At 50.0% G+C, this 17,977-nt stretch overlaps 1 protein-coding gene across 4 annotated transcripts in view; it reads right to left on the bottom strand.

The window, feature by feature from the left end:
- The window catches only part of Ksr1 (kinase suppressor of ras 1), a 130,325-nt gene that overhangs the window by 29,493 nt on the left and 82,855 nt on the right, over positions 1-17,977 (bottom strand). For 3 of the 4 annotated variants that reach the window (XM_076936213.1, XM_034506000.2, XM_034506001.2), the window contains exons 3-4: positions 4,016-4,163; positions 1,514-1,937 (exon numbers count right to left, since the gene is read on the bottom strand). In XM_076936213.1, the coding sequence (XP_076792328.1) occupies positions 1,514-1,937; positions 4,016-4,163 (572 nt within the window). Of the gene's footprint in view, positions 1-1,513; positions 1,938-4,015; positions 4,164-15,713; positions 15,875-17,977 lie in introns of those variants that run through there. The other variant, XM_076936214.1, reaches the window with a different exon arrangement.

Here is a 17,977-nt window from a genome sequence, read left to right as displayed (position 1 = left end):
AGGAGAGCAGAGACTCAGCCATGCAGAGCTGAAAGGTTGATTCTGGGAAGGGTCAAGTAGGAACATGCTCTGAGCAAGCCTGCCTTCTCTCCTGGAGCTCCCCTTGCCCAAAGGAGGCAGGAGGTGGGGGTGAGGGCTTTCTGCTGCCCTTGGAGCTCGCTCAATCGGGTGGCTGGGTTTGAGGGAAACAGACTCAGAATCCCAAGGTCTGGCCTGAGGCTCCGTTCTGCTCTTCTCAGGAGAGAATGAGAAACAAGGGGTTGGCTGCAGGCAGCTGTTAGAACCTCTTTGGTGGACCCTTGGCCTTGAGGCAATTGTCCTGTATCCTACAGCTGCATCTGGGGGCACCTGGGTTGGGCAGCACAGCCTGGTAGAGAGAGCTTCCGGGCTTCCGCTCCATAATGCAAATCACCTTAGCCATCTGGGGTCCGACACATAATGGACCCAAACATAGGCTTCATGCCAGCAGAAAACCAAGGGGGACACTAAGGTCCTCGGAACCCTCTAGAAAAGGAATACCATGTCAAAGAGCCAGGCACCTACCTGAGCCTCAGGGAAATAAGAAAAAGAACCCAGAGAGAATGGCAAGCTCCACAGCGGTCTAAACGTCCACCAGAAGGGATGTGCTGGCCAAGTTACGTAACAGGTGTGCCAGGAAAGGGTTTTTAAGTCCGGTTGCTTCGATTAGTGTGGCTATTAGTAGTGGGGGTATGGAGGAAGGCACACTTTTATGGCCTTTGAACCGTTTAAGTAGTTGTTGTACTGTATTGGTTAAATAAAGATAAGAGGGCTGGAGCGATGGCTCAACGGTTAAGAGCACTGACTGCTCTTCCAGAGGTCCTGAGTTCAATTCCCAGCAACCACATGGTGGCTCACAACCATCTGCAATGGGATCTGATGCCCTCCTCTGGTGTGTTTGAAGAGAGCAACGGTGTGCTCATACACATAAAATAAAATAAATAAATAATACAACAATACATTTTTTAAAAAAGAAACAAAGATAAGAGAAAAAGTGCTCACTCAGCACAGCCACAGGTAATGTTTTTTTCCCCAAATGTTTTCTTTTGTGTGTTAGAGATGGTAAGTATTTTATCATGAAACACATCCTTGACTCGTTTCCAGTACTGTTGGATTCTCAGGAGCAACCCATGAACACAGAGAATCAGCTGTATTTAATTGCCCATGCACAATATCTAGAATTTACTGTCTGATCTGCCAGTGACCGAGTAAGTAATGTTCTAGACAGGGGCTGCTCTTCTAGCCTCTGAGAATCAAGTCTTTGGTATTTTAAGCACTGAAGATAAAGGGCCTGTTTGTTACTGTGGCTTAGTCTAGCCTATCCTGACTGATACATGGCATCATTTTATACATGAGTGTGTGTACAGAAAGAGTTGGGATGCAGTCCAATTGCATCAGAGGGATGAACACCTATTTTTTTTCACCATACTTCTATGTGGGTTGACTTTATCAGTCCTTTGTACGTGCCTAAGAGGATGCCACAGGGCTAACCCACCTCATCGGGGTGACTTCATCAATTCGGTTTCCCAGCTGGGACTCGTGGGACTTGCTCCGTGTGAGTGTGGGGAAGCTGGGGAGCAGCTGGAAGACCTTGCGGCTTGGCGGTGGGGGTGTCCTTGGTGGCTTCAGCTTGGCATGCCGTCGTAGCTGGGGTGTGGTAGGGGGCGTGATGAAGCTGTGCAGGGCCCGGGGGGTTAGCCGGCCACTGGTGTGCAAGGGGATACAGGTGTCCGAGAGGCCTTCACTGAGGCCAGGGACTGGAGAGTCTGAGGCAGGCAGGGCAGACACGGAGACGGAACGGGGGCCCTGAGTGCTGGCACCAGCTCTGCCTAGCAAGGAGAGCATGTCCACTGAAGGCCCGGAGTTACTTTCTCGTGCATCTGCCGAACTCCAACCAGAGTCCTCTTTGTGCTCCCCTCCTGTGGGCCAAGGAGTCAGTCAGAAATGCAAGGCACTCAGGGGTGACACTACTATGGGAAAGCATGACACCTTGACAGAGGTGACACCAAAACTCAGCAGCAGGCTCTGCTCCCAGCTTTAAACCTTCTCCACCCAACAGCATCTTCCATGGCACTCAGCTGACACCAGGCTATCTGCACCGATGTCACACTCTCTGCTGTACTGAGGAGATGCTGGGTCGCCCACCCCAAAGTGAGGCCTCAGAAAGGGGAGAGGTGGCAGCTCCTGAAGTATGTGAGAAAGGGAAAGCTCGTCTTTAAGAACATTTGCTGGGTGGGAGGTGACACACACCTATGATCCCAGTATTCAAGGGGTAAAGGTAGAGGGAATCTGAAGCTCAAGGCCAACTTTGACTACATTGCGAGTTCAAGGCCAGGCTAGGCTGTAAGAGACCCTGCTTCAAAACCCCCAAAGGAACAAAGACAAAAATCTTCAAACATCAGCTGGGTGTGGTAGTGTGTGCCTAAGAGACCCTGCTTATGGAGCAGGAGTGAAACAAAGCAGACAAACATAAAACAAAAGCCACGTGTCACCCGGGGAGGGTGGCAGTAATCTGTATCACAGCACTCAGGGAGCTGACACAAAAGGAGGGTGAGCTCAAGGCTGGCCTAGACCACATAGGAAGAAAAGAGCAGAGACCATAGGGAGAATGATGGCAACATTTCCCATCCTCCAGAGGCCTGATGGTGAAAAGCAAGCCTAACCTTTAGTGACCCCTAGTTCATTTCTCCTTCACAACAACCCTGTCAGAGGGGCAGCCTTACTGTACAGATGAGAAGCTGAGGCACGGGGAGCCCGAGGGGGGCTGCCTCCTCAGCTCATCCTTGCTCTGACTGGGCTGCTCTCACCAGGTCCTGCTGGAGTACAAGAAGATATTCTAACTGAAGAAGTCATGTGGGATGACAGGAAGCCCATGACCTGTCACAGGGACACAGGGGCCTCACTGCTGAGTGAACAAGAAAGGAAGCTGTGGAAATTCTCTTCCCTAGGGCTGTGTCCGGGCATGGTGGACCCCAGACATACCGAGTACCACAGACACTCAGATGCTGTGAATAAAGAACTTGGCTCTACCCTTTTGGGGTAATAAAATACATTAGCTAGACATAGTGGCACACTTAGCAGAGGCTGAGGCAGGGGGATCTCTGTGAGTTTGAGGGCAGCCTGGTGTAGACAGGGAGTTCCAGGCCAATCAGCACTCTACACTGAGACCCTGTCTTAGAAAAGGAAAGGAAAGGAAAGGAAAGGAAAGGAAAGGAAAGGAAAGGAAAGGAAAGGAAAGGAAAGAAAAAGAATATAACGCTGGGCGCCTCCCCCTTCAGCCCAGGAGGCTGGAAATGAAGCAGGCAGCTCAGATCTTTTAAACAAGCCCTGCCTCCATTCATTAGGCTCATTCCGGTGCCTTCTTTGGGTGGCAGTGGGAACATTAAGTCAAGTGTTGGAAACCGTTTCCAAGGGAAGACATGAAGTGCCTATGAATAATCCCAGGGGAGACTGTGGTAATGGCAGGATGTACACGGCCCTGGATAGCCCTATATACATCCTCAAATAAGAAGCGGCACATTTTCTCTAACTGTGCTGGGCTCAGGCCACACTAATACGGGAGAGGCTTTGTGAGCAGAGAGCTGGCAAGAGGGACGCTGTTTAGGGGAGGAGGTGGAATGCAGGAAGCTGGTGGGAAGAATTGGAACAACACAGATGCCTTCCTGTATGTGTCGGAGGCGTGGCGTACGGGGCCTGAACTGAGGGTGGACTAGGATTCCTAACAATGGCTGAAGCTTTTTAGGTCAGACTGGCCAGACCAACTGGGTTCCAAGGCCCTGGGGACTCTGAGAAGGCTTCCTAGGGGACGAGCCTCAGCGTACTTTCTAAACAGCCACACCAAACTACCCCCCCAAACCCTGAAGCACAGGGTTTGGGGGGGGGGGTATCTATCTATCCCAAGGCCAACTTTGGCAGAAGTCCCATCTCCCAAGGGAACTGGCCAGGCTTGGGAGCACAGGTATAACTAGAGCCCTGGGGGAGGGCGGGCATTTCTTACCGAGGCCAGTCACCTTCCGAAGGCATGTGAGAGCTTGCTGTAGGCGGCTGCACTCCTCAGCGCTGGCCCCCCAGCGCCGCAGCATCTCCTTGGCTTTGGCTTCGTCCATCTCCAGCAGAGCATCCAGTGTGAGCTCTTGGGGGATCTCCTGGGGGCACAGAAGGGACAGGGAGAACGCTGAGGGAGCAGTGAGGGACTCTCAGCCCTCCACTCTGAAGGCCAGGCCTCCCTGCTGAGTGGCAGGGGCCAGCTGCTGTCTCAGCAGGACAGCCCCTGACTAGAAGCCACCACTTGTCTGGGGCAGAGCTCTCTCACCCCCACCGTCAGTATGGCAGAAACAGCAGCTGAAGTGGAGTGCCACCTTCGGGTTGGAGATAAGGGGAAGAAGAAAACACCAGAAAGGCCTGGATGGGGCCTTGAAGCCTATTTATTTATTTGTTTTTAAAATACTTTGGTACAGAAATGTTAGGAGTTGTGATACCTTTGGAAGCTCTTCGGGACTTGATTGTATCTGAGTCACACAAGAGACATTTCAAGCTAAATTGCTTTTAACAAGGATACAACAACAACAACACCCAAACAACACTTACTGACTTGTATTTAAGCCAATCAATGTAGGTCAGCTAGACCGGCCTGTTTATCCCATCTAATTGGGAGGCGGAAGCAGGAGGATCCTAAGTTCAAAGCCTGCCTGGGTTAGAAAGCGAAGTCGAGGCCGGCTAAGGTAACTTAGTGAGACCCTGTTCCATAATAAAAGGTGAAGGCTGAGGCTGTAGCCCAGCTGGTACAGTGAGCCCAGGATGCACAGAGCCCTAGGATCTGGCGATGCCTAACCTAAACCAGGCATGATGGCGCATGCCTGTAACTCTGGCTCTTGGGAAGTAGAGGCAGAAGGATCCCAAGCTCAAAGTCATCCCTGCCTACACAGTAAGTCTGAGGCCAGCTTGGGTTACATAAGACTGTCTAAAAGGGGGTAGGGACTGGGGAAGCAGGGCTGGCTGTGTAGCTCAGTGGTAGAGAACTTACAGGTCACTGGGATCACATTACATCTGGAGAAAGAGGCTCAAAGGGCCACACTGCAGGACAAAACATCTTGGTCTTGAGAGAGGTGGGGGTGGGGCATTAAGGTGGAGTTTGCCTGCAAACCTGAAGACCAGAGTTCAATCCCCAGAACCAAGAAAAAGGTAGAAGGAGAGAACTTGACTCCACAATGATGTCCTCTGTCGTGGTACATGTGCACTGTACTATGCACATGTGCGAGCACTGTATACATACACACATTAATAATAAAAAAAATCTATGATTGGGTCAGCAACACGGCTTAGCAGGCAGGGGTAGCTTGAGGACAAGCAGGACAACATGAGTTTCACTCTTGGATCCCATAAGGCTGCAGGGCAGCACGGTCCTTTAATTTCTACATGCATGCTATGGTATGTGAATATCTGCACACACACAAATACATGCATACATGCAATCTCCTCAGGGAGTAAAGGGGAAAGTGGCTAGGGAAGACTTTTAAGACTTTTGTGTAAGAGGCTGGAGAGATGGCTCAGAGGTTAAGAGCTGTCTACTCTTCTAGAGGTCCTGAGTTCAATTCCCAGCAACCACATGGTGAATCACAACTATCCATAATGAGATCTGGTGCCTTCCTCTGGCTTGCAGGCAGAACGCTGTATACATAATAAATACATCTTTTTTTTTTTTTTTAAAGACTTTTGTGTTGGTTGTTTGGACAGAGATAGGGTCTCACTACATAGACCAGGCTGGCCTCTAACTCACAAAGATCTACCTGCCTCTGACTCTCAAGTGCTGAGACTAAAGGCATGAGCCACCATGCCTGACCTTAGAAGAGATTTCTTCTTAATCCAAATTTTTATTTAATGTATATGGGTATTTTGCCTGTGGTGTCTATGTACTATGTATGCACAGCGTCTGTAGGAGCCAGAAGAGGATGCTGGATCCCATGGAACCAGAGTTATAGAAAACTGTGAGCTGCCATGTGGGTGCTGAGAATTGAACCTGCATCCTCTGCAAAATCAACCAGTACTTTTAACCACTGAACCAGCTCTACAGTCCTCTTCAAGAGTTTTAAGTCTTGTGAGCATCACCTCTTGGTGACATTCCCGACAACATTACATGGCAACACTCAAAGAGCCCTTTAAAATCAAATGGCTTTCTCTGGTTAACCACAATGGAGTAGTGTGAAAAGAACTCAGGCAGACCCTGGAGATGGAGAGTCGCCCCAGGAGAAATGTGGGAAGCCTCTCTGGTGGCCTGCAGGTTGCTGACATCCAGTGAGACACCAGAAGCTCAGGCCTGGATGACACTCCTCAAATGCTTTGGCTAAGCAACTCGATGGAAATGAACTAAATGCTTCAGAAGGGGGCTCAGAATCCAGGGCCGTTGCCTGCTCTTGCTTCTTCCATGCTTTGGTGAGACGCCTTCTCTGGAATGCCCTTAGCTGCATTAGCCACAGGTAACACGCCTCTGCCCCTCCTAAAATTCCTACATCCATCCTGGAAAAGCTGACTAGGGACTGGAAGCCACTCACCTTTCCTCTCCTCCATGTTTGTCCCTTGGGCTCTTTTAAATCTCAATGCATCGTTTAACATGAAGCCTTTTCTGTCCCTAAGAAAAACCTCTCGAAACTGCCCACCTCCATCCCTCCCTGCAGAAATAGAGGGTATGAACGTTGGGATCTTCTGGCCACTGGGGACAATTCCACCACATCTGTGCATGTAATGCTTTTGCGGCTTTTCTCCCATTCAACTTTTGTCAGTTTGTTTCGAGGGACTGTTGTAAGGTGAAGGGGAATTTCCTTCTGCCTCTAAAGTCACAAGAAATTGGATTCTGCCACCAACCTAAATGCACTTGGAAATGGATTCTTTCCCCAAAGCTTTCTCAAAAGAGCCTAGCCAGTCTGGCTGACATCTTACTTGGCCTTGTTATGCAGGGAAGGTTGCAGCACTGGCCTGGGGTTGGACTCAATCTCCCAGTGGAGAGCTGTGAACACATACACACACACACACACACACACACACACACACACACACACACACACACACACACACGGGCAATGCCTGACACTACTAAATAGTTCCCGGCACTAGAAAACTAATGCAAGCATGGACCCTGAGTTAGACTGACTTCAGAGTTGGACCTTTCCTTCCCCCCTCCCCCAGGAGTCTGAAGATACAATGGATCACATCTCTGACCTCTAGGGCTTATAGCACCCCACATCTGTTGGGGGTTATGGGAACTGAGCAAATAAGAAGTTACTATGCACTAAGACACAAACAAATACAGGGAGCCTGCAAACAGCTCCACAGCGGGACTGGCTGTCTTCATCGTCTTCCATTTTCCTTAATGCCTTTTAACTCTTACCACATGTGCAGTAACTGAGGCGCCCACATAGCCCAGATCAAGTAAGTCTAGAAAGCCTGAAGGATTTCAAGGATTCTGAAGGCAAGTAGATCTAGTTTTGTTTGTGTCCTTGATGCAGGGCCTTATACTATAACCCAGCTAGGCTGGAACCGATTTTACAAACAGCTCAGGCTGGCCTCCCTATTCTAGGTGATCCTCTGGGTTCAGAGCCAAGTGCTGGGCTACAGGCCTGTACCACCATGCCCAGCTCAGATTTTATTTTAAAAGAGTAATTTCCCTGGTGGTGCACTTGCAGTGCTGTAAACCTTAGAGTCAAGGAGCAAGCTGAACTGACCGAGTCTTAGAGACTCCTGTGGGCCACGTCCCTCCTCCCATAGCACCTGCGGCAGGTGCCTGTGTCTCTGTAGGGGCTCCGGCAAGACTCTTAGTACAGTTTACAACAGTTCCCACCACAACGAGAAAGAAACGCACAATACCAAGAAAGATCATCAGTGGTCAGACAAACTCTTGGCTGTCAGAAATCCTTCCACTCCATCACACGAAAACCCACAGGAAACCACTGTGGAGGGTGGCACAGGGAAGAGAGGCTGATAAAAAACCAGTTCCCACACGGGAGCTTCTCTCCTGCCCACCAGTCTTCCTTTATGTCTCTGGCAACTGTTCATCATCACAGTGCGGCTTGGCCATCCTTCCCCTTCGTTTTCCCGTGGAAAGCAGCTTGCTGATATTGTTGGGTCAGGGACGGGCGACCTTTACCTCCACACAACTGCACTCATGCCTGTGCATTACAGAGCACATGCCTGTAATCCCAGTGTAGAGCAGCATACAAGAGGCCAGCCTGGGCCACTGGGTATGATCCTGCCTCAAACAAAAACCCAACGACAACCACACAAAGCAACGTTCTACCTTGGATGGGATGTCCTCGGCTGGTCACCCACAGACACCTATGCATGGGCATGCACCCACGTTCACACATACTGCCAAGAAAGCTGAGTCAGCAGCTTCCTGGAAAATGAGAGACATACACTGTGGTGGCAGTGACAGAGTCAGGCACAGGAACCCCAACTTCCAACCTAACAATAAAGCTAATAGGAAGTCCACCCCCTTTTATCCCCTCTTCATCAATCACACCCTTTCAATTTCTCAAACAAATAATTACACTCATTATCACCACCCATATGCCAGGGCAATATGCCCACTGCTTTGTGTATGCGATCTCCACTGGAACTGACTCGGGAAGCCCATGGCACCCAGTTCATCTATTAAAGCCCCAGTAATTCATGTGACTTAAACAGCAGCCTGTCAGATGCAGGGGATACTGCTGCTGTCCCACGGTGAGGACTGCTAAGCTGGAACTCGGAAGCTCCCTTGGGGGGAGAGGGCTACTTCAAAATAAAATATCGGTATAATGCCATGGGACCCAGCACCTCAGAGGGCTGGCCAAGGTGTTTCACTGAGGAATCACTACCATGTGACAGGCCTAGTACAAAAGGAAGCTGACGGTGAAGGGAGGGGGATCTGAAAAGGGGTAGAGGCAGAGAAAGGAGGGAGCCAGAGATAGAGGGGGGGGGGCGGGGAAGAGGACAACTTGGGGGAGAGGGAGAGGCAGAGAGGGAGAGGGAGAGGGAAACAGGGAGAGGAAAACAGGGAGAGGGAAACAGGGAGAGGGAAATAGGGAGAGGGAAACAGGGAGAGGGAAATAGGGAGAGGGAAACAGGGAGAGGGAGAGGGGGAGGGGAGGGGGAGGGGGAGGGGGAGGGGGAAACAGGGAGAGGGAGAGGGAGAAACATGATGGGGTAGCCAAGCAGTTCTTATACCCTAGGTTGGCTCACACCTGGCAGGCAGCTAAGCAAGCTGTTGCTAGGTACCTGTTGGGCAGAACCTGGAGGAATTTCCAACACTGCCTACATTTCAACAGAACCACCCAGTTAATTCACTTTCCCGGAAAAGAGAACTAAAATGTTCACATCCTTTTCTTTGATACATTAAAAAAAAAAAAAAAAAAAAGTAAAAAGAAGACACATTTTTTTTTCTTATAGCTTCAAATTAGCCAGAAGTGTCTCTCGTTCCTCTAAAGCCTGGGGATCAATCTGCTCCCCCTTGAATAAGGCAGGAGTGTAGCTGTTTCTAGTCTTCCCTTGCCTCTGCTCTTCACAATCAGATTCAATATAGATAGGAGATGGGCAAGATCAAAGCGGAGGGCAGCAGGGATGCTGGAGGAGCAAGAGAGCCGCCCTGCCCTCGAGCCCTCCGTGTGCTGGAGCCTCCTCCACCCCCGGCCCTACCCCAGCATGGGCCACTCAGAGTTTCTGCCTGGCTTCTAGGGTTGTGGATACACATCCCACATGGATGCAGTAGAAGACTTCTATGTCTTCTACCAGTCTGCTGCTGTCACTTCTGAGTGACAGGTCTTTCTACCACTTAATCTCCCTGGCATGAGGAAGCAGATGAGGAACTGGGCAGAGGCAGGGGAGACCCTGGTCCCCAGAAATTGCATAACAGTGGAGTTATCTCTATACCCATCCTTTTACGATTAGATGTTTTCTGCCACAAACTACAAGGCTAACCAGAAACCCATACTGCTCTCAGTGTTATAGGAAGGGTGCCAGAACTTCTAGCATTAAAAGCAAACAAACAAAAACAAAAAAACAAAACTAAGCTGGGCTTGGAAGGTTGAAGGGAGTGGATCAGTATTTCAAAGACAGGTGTGGATACATAGTAAGTTTGAGGCCGCCTGGGCTGCATAAGACCCTGGTCTGTCTGCCATCTGTCTGTCTGTTTAAATAGCAATGACAATTTGGATTCTCTTTGGATGGTTTTTTTTTTTTTTTTTTTTAACTTGATGGTAACTAAGACTCTTCAGTGGAAGAAGGTGCCGCTGTTTCACAGTGGATCTGACTTCTAAAGCCTTCCTCTGCTGGCACATGAGGCCTGTTATCCAGCAGTGAGAACTCTGGTGGCCAGGCTATCTCAATGAGCCAGCCACCCTGCACAGGAAGTGTGCAGTCTTCCAACTCTTAGGGATGTTGTGGGACTCCATGTTAAGGAAAGTTCCATAAGACAAACATGCTTGAATTGGGGGACTAACAGAAGAAAAAGTGTCTGTGGCTGCCCAGCTCCCACAGTGAGACAAGCCTCCCCAGCACACCCCACTCCCAGGAGTGGTCCTGGTATCAGGTCTTAGACAAAACAAGCCAAAACAACTCAAAGCCCCCAGACCTCACACACAGATGTGACTCACCCACTCACCAAGACAGGCACAGTACAGGGGAGGCCGTTAAACCAGAGTCACCCCATGTATGCTAGGGAACCACAAGCAGTTAGGCCTCCTGCTAAAGGGGACCTCATGGGGAGGGCCTCTGGGAAACCCTCTCCGGCTTGAGACTGACTGCCCACCCACCTGGAGGCCTACAGAAGTAAGAACAAAGCTGGCTTCCCTCTGCCATGCCCTGGAGAGCCAGAGAAGGGATGGAGGCTGAGAAGCCACACTGTTCCTAGAACTGCTGCTCACTCCAGCTGCTCAACCAAGATAAAACATGTTAACTACAAGCTGAGAGAAGCCATATGCCCCAGCCATGGACCCAACATGCCTTGGGGCTCACACAACCCACGAGCGGGGTGGCAGGAACACTTGGCTCCTTGGCTCTGCCACTTTCCCTCAAACCATGACTTATGTTTTCCAGTGAGTGACATTAAATTATCCTTTCTGGTAATAATGAGAAAGCAGGGCCAGTTGCAAGCTGAGGTCATCTCAGCCTGTGATAATTAAGCCATGCCATTAACAGGAGTCTGCTAGTCTCTGTTCTCTGTAGCAGAAGGCAGGGAAGGGTCTGGCCAAATATGCCCCCATCCCCTGTCTCCAGCAACTGGCAATGGCTAGGGTCACAGGTCACACGCTGGGTATCAGATGGTATCCTGGGACTTACCAGCAGCCACGGGGCAGCCTGCGTCTATACTTAGAAACACATGTGGACCAGCCAGAGGACAGTAGTTCTGCCAGGGGCGTTCTGCCTGCGGGGGCCACATACACACAGATGCACTGTCACTCCAGCCAGAATTGAGGGGACAGTTGGAGTGAGAGCCTACTTAGGGTGAACTCTTAGCAGCGGGGATGAAAGCAGTTTCAAGGGGCTCCCAAGGGGCCTCCTCCCCACCTCCCCCTCAGCCCCACCTCTACCTCAGGCTCTTCAGCAATGCAAGCCAGTTCCTTTCCTGGTACTTTCCAGGACTGCCTGGTACAATGCTCCAGCTCTAGATTGCACATGGTACCACTCTCCAGCCTCAGTGCCACGCAGCAGGGCCTGTCTCACAGCAGTCTCCCAGACCCACTTGGGCACAGAAAGACCCCTTCTTCCACTTTGCCATGGCTGTACCCAAATGTCCCCAACATGACACTGTAAATGAGTGGATGTGGCCATGTTCAAATGACACTCCATGACTCTCAAACTTGAATTTTATACCATTTTCATCTGTCACAAAGTATTTTGTCTTCCTCTCTCTGCCAGTTAAAAATGAAAAACAAAAACAAAAAACTAACAAAACAAAACAAAACAAAAAAACCCCAAGAACCTTCATTCTTTAAACAATAGTGGGCTAGATTTTATCTGTGGACCAGAGCTCTTTGGTCCTGATAAGTGGGTTTATTCAGTCACTCCATAAGTACTTGCCAGCTATGTCTGGCTTCATCTCCCAGAGGCCTTGGCTCTATTGTTCCTCCTTTCCTCTTTCCCTTCGAACCGGCATCCCTGGTCCCACCCCAGTACATCAGCAGGAAGGGGTCATCCAGGACAGGCTTCTGACCAGGCCCACACCTGCCACTCAAAAAACAGCCTGTGCCCACCAGCTTCTTCACGTCATTGGCACACACTTCCAAGCCGACCTGCTCCACTGCCAGTTGAAAACGGCTGGACATGGTCCATGAGAAAAACACACATGTACCCAAGCTTGGGGGCACTGGTGCTTCCCTTACTCCACACACTCCCAAAGCAAAGAGAAGGTTGTGAGTTCGATGCCAGCTTAAGCTACAGAGGGAGACCTTCTTAGTAAATAAATACCATTATCCACAAGACCCAACAGTAAAGTTCATGTCAAAACTATAATAATAGTTTGTTCAAGACTCCGGGTTCAAGCTCCAACACGAAACAAAGCAAAAGACAACACAACAACCCTGGAATACCCTTTCAAACCAGCCAGAGACCAGGCTGGAGACACAGCTGAGTGGTTAAGAGCACCTACTGCTCTTGCAGAGGAGGAGTTCAGTTCCAGGTCCCATGACTAGCAGCTTACAACCTCCTATAGCTTCTGCTCCAGGGGGAGCTGATACTTCTGGCCTCTGTAGGCGCCTGCGCTCGTGTGCATGTGTGTGCACACAGACTTAAAGATAATAAGCCTTTAAAAAATTAAAGACTGTTTGAAAGGAAGTCTTGGGGTTAGGGTAGACAGTTTGACAGCCAAAGAGCTACCTACATAAACCCTTGAGTGACACTTAGCTTCAGGGGAACTGGCAAGTGAGAAACTCCCATACCGCACAAAACAGCTCTGCAGAGGGGCCAGACCTGAGTTAGCCAGGTCCAGAGGCCCTTCCCTGAGCCTCCCCTGCTCTAGGGCTCCCAATCATCGGGCTTCCCTGGCCTCCTTTGTTGATGCAGCAGGCACTATGAGCAGGTGACAGCTGGGCGACAAATGACCACATGCTGTGCCAACCACACCAAGGCAATTCTTGAAGCAAATGGGCGAGCTGTGACAAAATTGGGACTGCCCTAGCAGTTCAGGGTGCCGGACAGGACAAGAGCTAGTCTGAAACATTTCCTCCTGAGAGTCAAATAAGTCCCTGACATAGTACAGGGACATTGCCATGTCTCCACTCATCTCCACTCACTGTCTGCTGGTCCCCGATATTTGCCCTGTTCAAGTCCTTCCCCTCATTTTCTCAGTGCCAAGGACTAAACCCAGAGTCTTGCCTATGCTAAGCAGTAGCTTAACAGTGACCTATATCCCCAGCCCCAGTTCTCCCCACCTCCTACCTGCATCTACCTCCTCCGGGTTTGCAGGATGCTGAGAACAGCTGGCAAGGCCCACTGCACCAGAGCGTACCCAGTGTAGCAAGTGGATCACAGCTACATGCCTGACCCCAAACTTCAGTCCTGTAGGACCAGGAGCCTAATCACAGACCCCTCTAGCAAATCACCACATCAGCAGCCAGCGTGGGAGGTTTGTCTTCTGGGTAGTTGTCTGTCTGTCTCAGCAGGGAATGAACTAGGTTATACATAGGCAAGAGCCCAGGGCTAGAGACCTGAGAAACAGATTCTCTGCCTACAGACAAAGGGTTCATTGTTTCAGAGCTCCCCTAAGGCACCCAAACAGGAGCAGCTAGAGACCTCTCAGGAGACCCAAGGGCAGGCGGCCCTTCTCTGTAGTTTTCCAGGGCCACTGAACACTAAAGGGCCCACAGCAGCCCTGGGCCCCAAAGCTATGGAAGCCTGACAAAGCTTCTGAGAGGACAGCTAGGACCCAAGCCAGGGGGCTGTCACCATAGCTACCAGGTTCTGAGGACATGAAAGGATCGAGTAGATACCCAATAAAGTGAGGAGAAACCCATCATCTGCCAAAGTCAGAGGCCTTAAAGATAATGCAGCAGACAATCAAATTTACAGGGGGGGGTGGGGGCGCGGGTAAAAAAAACAAAACAGGACCTAGAGAAGGAAACCTGCCTGTGTTATCCAAACAACATCCCTGAGACCAGGCCCTGGTTATCTGCATCCGCAGGATCCAACACCAGAACAGGCTGAGCCTTCCACGGTGGGCCTCCCAATGTCTTCCAACGTCCATAAACTAATGGGAACCATAAGAGAAAAGAAAAGACAAGAGACGACCCAGATCGATGGCTAGGGTTGGGCGGCCAGGGCTGTTAAATGGAGAAACCACAGCACTGAGAAACTCAGTGTGATTGTTACATAGAGTTGAGCAGGAAAGAGGTGTCACTGCATCCAGCTGAACAGGAGGCAGGGTTATTATACACAGATAAACAAGGGGCAGGGTTTATGGGATGCAGCTGGATCAAGGTGACAGGTTTAGCTAATCTTGGTAGGAGCGGTGTCTGTAGGGAAACAGTCTTAAGGCCATAAACATGGGGGAGGAGTAAGGCAGACATTCTCTGCGCTTACTGTAAAGACTCACACTTGATTCCACAGGGAGGCTTTGCCATTTCTGTCCAAGCCAGTGGAAAAGGCTTTCCTATTTTCCAGGAACCCTTGAGACTCTGGGGTCCTTGACATGGCTGTGCCCGTATTAACAGCACACATTCCCTCAGAACTTCACTCACTCAGGTCTTCTCTGCTCCCAGCAAGCCTTCCCTACCCAGTTGTCAAGGCCCCATTCCTTCCAGGTCTTCTGAACTAGTACCACACAGAAGCTGAGGGGAAGTCCCTGACTTCTGCCCTGAGCCTCTACTCCAAAGACAACCGCCCAAGTGGTGCCAGGCCACATGTTGGACTTGTGGGACCAGAGCCCTACGTAATCCAAGGCAATCAGTCCTAGGATGTCACTTTAGAACCTGCCAAGTCCCTAACACAGATGATAGAAGGGAACAAATCTTGCCCACCCTACCTTCCCCAGTTCAGGTACCCGTGGCAGGTACATTTTTTTTTATTATTATAACAGGAAGACAGGAACCTCGAAGCACCAGCTATACTCAACAGCTAGCTTCCGAGACAAGAGCCAAGGTCTCAGGGGCCCATGGCTCACCGGTTCTTATGCAGCTTTTCAATGAGCTTCTGCCTTTCTATCAGCTTAACCATAAGAGTAATGGTTCTGGGTACTGCCACCCTCAGTAAGTAGCCCAGGCCTAAATGCTTGCTAGCTATAGAAACAGAGTGAAGTGACTCTGTTACTCATCCTGGGCCACGGCAACTTAGGTCTTGGCCCCATTTCTCTACAGTCAACACCTGGATTCTCTATGTAGCCCAGCTTCCCTGTCCTGACCGATGATCAGAAGACCAAAGGGTAAGGCAAGCTCAAGCCCTCATAGCAGTCCCCATGGATACTCAAAACAAGTATGTCCTGTTTCAACCTGAAGCATGACAACAGCCAACCTCTTCATTATAAAGATGGGGGCCATCAACGTCTAAGATTCTGACTGCTCCTTAACCATTCTCTGTCATAAGGAAAGGAGGGAAGAGAACATGAAACAACAGCCACCTCCCCTAAAATGCAAGCTTTTCTGCTGTGATCTACAGCCAGCTGGCAAAGCAAGGACTCAGGGTCCAGCCAAAGGGACCCATTCTGAGGACCCAAGGGAAGGCCCTCCACTGCCTACCTCACAACTCCCATCTGGTGCAGGCTGGCTTGAGCCTTGGACTTCTCTTGGCAAGGTGGGTGGTGGGGCTTCTGAGTCCCTTGACGCCTTTGTCATCACCCAGCTCCACAGGCAATGCATGGTGAGGGGGCCTGAGCACAGCAGCCCTGGCCCCCAGTGCACTGTCCCAAGGAAGAACAAGGCAGGGAGAGGGGGTTCTGTTTTCATTACTAGCGAATGGTCACTGTAGCCAAAAATAGTTTGTGCCTGGTAGCTGGGGAGTCAGCACATACTTCCCAGAGCAGGTGCTGGGCATGAGGCAGAGATAGAGGCTCTGGGTGGCCTCATGGCAGGGGGTGGGGACCCAGGATGCCAGAACCCAGTTTTCCCTGCCCTACTACCTCCCTGCAAAAGGCAGGAACTGAGTCAGGAGGGAGCACCGTTATCTCTCACCCCCTGTGAGTCATCTAGGGACTCCCCACCTCCACATGACTGCAATTACCCTGTAACCCCCATAGCTTCTAACACATTTGGGGCACACAAGAGCCTTGAGAGTTACAGCATGCCCTGGATTTCAGACAAGACAGCGCCAAAGGAGCATGTGTGGCTGTCGCACAGCTAGAATTGACCCAAGGACCAGCAACCCTTCCTCTCTCAAGAGATGAAAAAAATGAGGACTCCAGGGCAGGGTGGACTGCCAGTGTCTGGGGCAATTTCACTTTCCTTTTGAAGTTTTTCTGTACTTTCTAATTTTCTTCAAATCAATTAGTGAGTTCCAAGCTCAGTGAGACCCTGTCTCAAAATACATGGTGAAGAGCAACTGAGGAGTACTTGTGGTGCTGACCTGTGTCCTCCACAGACACATGCATGCATGTATATATGAGCACACATACACACGAAAAACCATAGTCAATAAATGTAAGGATCTCGGGCATCACACAGGAAAAGAGACAACAAGGGCCCGTCTGTGGAACTGAGAAAGAACAAACACACAAAGAAGAGAAGGAGAATTCTGTGTCCCAGTTTTGCAGCCAGACTTCCTGGAGATGCATCCTAGCTCTGCCACTATCTACCTCTGTGGCCTCAGGTAGGTGACATGTCCCATTTGCTGCACACCGAGCATCACGGCATGCTTTCTTGAAGGTCACTTGGAGGAGCAGATGGGGCCATCTAAGTACAGCTCACATCAGCCACAGGAATGCTGAGAGACTGCACTAAATAATTATAGCCTAAATTCACATGTGAACTACACCAGTAAAAGAAATGGGCGTGGGCCAGGGACATGGCTTGGTGGTTATATGTTGGCTCATAACCATCTATCATGGGATCTGATGCTCTCTTCTGGCACACAGGTGTACATGCAGACAGAGCACTCATACATGTAAAATAGATAAATCTTTTTAAAAAAAGGATTGTAACAAAGAAGTCTGCCCAGAAGGAAGCAGCCACTTTTACAGTGTTTCTTCCCCCAGCACTGAGACTATGAGATAAGCAGTTAGTAAACAGAACTATTATTACTCCCTAGTCTTCGCACATTTTAAAAAAAGACTTATTTATTTTGGGTACATAAATACACTGTAACTGTCTTCAGACACACCAGAAGAGGGCAATGGATCCCATTACAGATGGTTGTGAGCCACCATGTGGTTGCTGGGAATTGAACTCAGGACCTCTGGAAGAGCAGTCAATGCTCTTAACCGTCTAGCCATCTCTCCAGCCCCATCTTTGCACATTTTGAACATGAACATATGAATAATCACCAAATAGCTGGGAAAATCTAATCTGAGCACTGTGGTGGAAAACTATAATCCCAGTACTTGGGGATGTGGAGGCATGAAGGTCACAAGATCAAGGCTAGTCTTGTCTATGTAATGAGTTCCAGGCCAGTCTGGAATCTTGAGATGCTATTACAGAATGGGGGGGGGGGGGGCTGGTGCTCAACCCAAGAACCAATAATCATCTCTAAATGTGATTATAGGTCTTATTTTCTTCGCTTTTCTGAATTTTCTAAAATAAGCATAGAGAAATATTAATTAAACAACAGCAGCAACAAAAAAATGGCCTTGCCGATTATAGTTTAGTAACATGGTCTCAGCAGAGCCACAGGGGAGCTGAGAAGCCCTGCTGTGAGCCAGAGGCCTGCAGCTCCTGCTTGGGCACAGGAACCCTAGCTACTGATGGGAAGTCACGTGAGGCCCCCAGGTGACCCTTTCTTATGGGGAATGAGGGGTACAGGTGAAAGCCACAGCAGAGAATGTTACCACACAAGGTGTGTGCATAGCCTC

Source organism: Arvicanthis niloticus, chromosome 6 (assembly GCF_011762505.2).
Source record: "Arvicanthis niloticus isolate mArvNil1 chromosome 6, mArvNil1.pat.X, whole genome shotgun sequence".
Taxonomy (NCBI): Eukaryota; Metazoa; Chordata; class Mammalia; order Rodentia; family Muridae; genus Arvicanthis; species Arvicanthis niloticus.
The sequence above is the reverse complement of the archived record's forward strand: the minus strand, read 5'-3'. Positions and strand labels throughout refer to the sequence as shown.